This window comes from Olea europaea, unplaced genomic scaffold (genome assembly GCF_002742605.1).
Source record: "Olea europaea var. sylvestris unplaced genomic scaffold, O_europaea_v1 scaffold16383, whole genome shotgun sequence".
NCBI classification, from domain to species: domain Eukaryota; kingdom Viridiplantae; phylum Streptophyta; class Magnoliopsida; order Lamiales; family Oleaceae; genus Olea; species Olea europaea.
The window spans coordinates 1-2420 of NW_019234034.1; the positions used below are offsets into that span (position 1 = coordinate 1).

At 32.0% G+C, this 2420-nt stretch overlaps 1 protein-coding gene across 1 annotated transcript; it reads right to left on the reverse strand.

The window, feature by feature from the left end:
* Positions 1-86: 86 nt before the first annotated feature.
* Positions 87-2242, reverse strand: LOC111377322 (stage V sporulation protein K-like). The gene is made up of 3 exons (XM_023000399.1): positions 2095-2242; positions 1819-1990; positions 87-256 (listed from the first exon to the last, which is right to left on the reverse strand). Exons 1-3 carry the CDS (start codon positions 2134-2136, stop codon positions 147-149), a joined length of 324 nt encoding a protein of 107 aa, XP_022856167.1. The 5' UTR covers positions 2137-2242; the 3' UTR covers positions 87-146.
* Positions 2243-2420: the final 178 nt, after the last annotated feature.

Genomic DNA, 2420 nt, shown 5'->3' on the forward strand with positions numbered 1-2420 from the left:
GTTACTTTCAAATTAAGTACATTTTTTCACTTAAAAGTAAGAAAAGAGTAACATAACAAAAAGTTACTTAACATATTATTATTATTTTTTTTTTAGAACTTAGCCAAACAGGGTTTCTACAGTACAGTATAATTTTTCAATGTAATTTACAAGGAACAAACCTTTCCCCTTAGTCCTGTTTCAATTACGTTATAAGATGGTAAAGATCCAGACAAATAAAACAATTTTCCAAGAATTCGAGCAACTGTCGATTTTCCTGTAGATCATCAACATAAAATATCTCAAGTTAGCTTCGGTACTAGAACATATACTGGACAGCGTGCAGCAAAAATATAAAGTACAAAAGGAAACATTCCAATCAGTCAGTATCTAAGAAGATATTCAGATTCCTTTTCACTAAGATTTAATTTTTCATCCTATGTCATACGGCCGTTTCTTCAATTTTCCTGACGATTTTTTGGGAAACCTATTTACGACTGGAAGGTTGACAACCATATCAATTTACCATTTCATGGCAATTGAGTCCGAATGATAGAAGAATTACGTCGAGAAGTTCAGAGATTTGCCTTGTTATGATCTTCAGGTTTCTCTGGTTCGTTGCTCCTCCAGCCAATGCGCAGCGGTGTTATATCTTATCATTAACTTCAACTGGATGTAAGGAATATAGGAGTTCTGTAACTTTTTATTCGAATCTACTACTTTTTAGGTCCATGAAGTCTGATTACCATCCATGGCAGTTGAACGAGTTAATTAAATTAATACTTACAAAACTTACCCTAGGTTATTGCTTGCTCACCCAAATTTAAAAAGTTACTCACTGCTCAATCATATTTGAAAAATGTTACCTGTCCATCACACACATAAATTCCATTTTTACTCAATCATAGGATTTCCATCCGTCCACATGGGCGGATGAAATTGATACGAGTAATAGATGGATAAACTTTTTAAAATATGGGTAAAAATATAGCGTCTTCAAATATTAGGTTACTACTTACCCACCCAAAATTAAAAAAATAAAAAGTTATTGACTACTCACTCATTTTCCAAAAAAATTACCAATCCATCGCCCATACCAATTTCATCCATCCATGTGAACTCCATCAATGCCATGTAGGATTTCCATCTGTCTACATGGACTTTTTGTCCATGTGGATGGATAGAATTTATATGAGTGATGAATAGGTGATCTTTTTCAAATATGGGTGAGTAGTAAAACAGTTTCAATGAAATAATGACCAGAACTACCATCATACTCAAATAATTAAAAGCTGCACTAGAAAATTGGGGATTAATCCTGTTTGGCTCCCATTATTTCAAATTATAATTTTCTCTATCTTATTTTCAACCACACAATCTTCCATGAAATAATATTAAAAATAAATCGAAAACTTTTCATTCTTTTTCAACCACACATTCTTCCAAAAAAAAAAAAAAACCTCTTTCAAAATTTTTTAATTAGAATAATGGGGACCAAACGGGTTATGTATACCTATAACCCTGAACTACTTTTCAAATTTTTATTTTTTTAACAGAAGGTAAAAGTAGTATCAAGCTCTATTTGCAGCCTGGGATTCTAAACTTGTAAATAAACCACGAAAAAAACAATTGATTTTCCCCGTTTACTATACCTTAACGACTATTTCCACTATTCTGGAACTTGCTTATACAGAATTGCAGATTGCTCTTAAAACTTATTCCAGAAAAAATAAAACCCCTAATTTACGCATAACCAGTTATGTTAAAAACCACTAAAACCAATTATCATACGTATTGACGAATTGAGATGACTGTCAATTAGGTTTTTATAGAGTATACCGGTTCCAGCGTTTCCTATGAACACCATATGAAAGGGCTTGGGAGGAACAACTCGAAAACTGTAACTGGCATCATGTTCTGCAGAGATTATTTTATCAACAATTTTCTCCAATTGAACCTTGACTTCTCGAAGCCCCACGATGCTGGTAATTTCACGTTTCACATCATCCAACTGAAAACACAAAAAAAAAATAAATAAATAAAAATAGAAATTAGATCCAGCAGATTAAAACAATATTGAGCAAAAATTGAGAGAAAAAGAAAAGGCGAGCGTACTGTTGGTATATCTTCGTACGTAGAATACGCAAAAATTGGCATTGCTGTGTCTCGGATTCGGCGAAGAGTTTTGTGTAGAAAGAGAAAGGAATTTGTCAATGAGGATATATACCCTTTAGGGTTATTTTGGTGGCTACTGTTTTAACACGCGTTTATGCAGTCCTCAAAACCAAATTTTATTTTACTTTTAAAATAAAAATAAGATTCATTTATTCTAATTTAATCATTAACTTACACTTAAAGTAACCTTATTTTAATTTATACCGTGACTAAAAAAATAGTATTTGATTTACCATATCAAGTTAGTAAACAACTTTTTTAAGATT

What these genes read in the sequence shown, in the direction of transcription:
- LOC111377322 (XM_023000399.1), bottom strand. Translation starts at nt 2,136, where the DNA reads ATGCCAATTTTTGCGTATTCTACGTACGAAGATATACCAACA. An exon ending in CGTACGAAGATATACCAACA is followed by an intron (nt 1,991 to 2,094) that starts GTACGCTCGCCT and finishes TTGTGTTTTCAG; the next exon opens with TTGGATGATGTGAAACGTGA. An exon ending in CATAGGAAACGCTGGAACCG is followed by an intron (nt 257 to 1,818) that starts GTATACTCTATA and finishes GATGATCTACAG; the next exon opens with GAAAATCGACAGTTGCTCGA.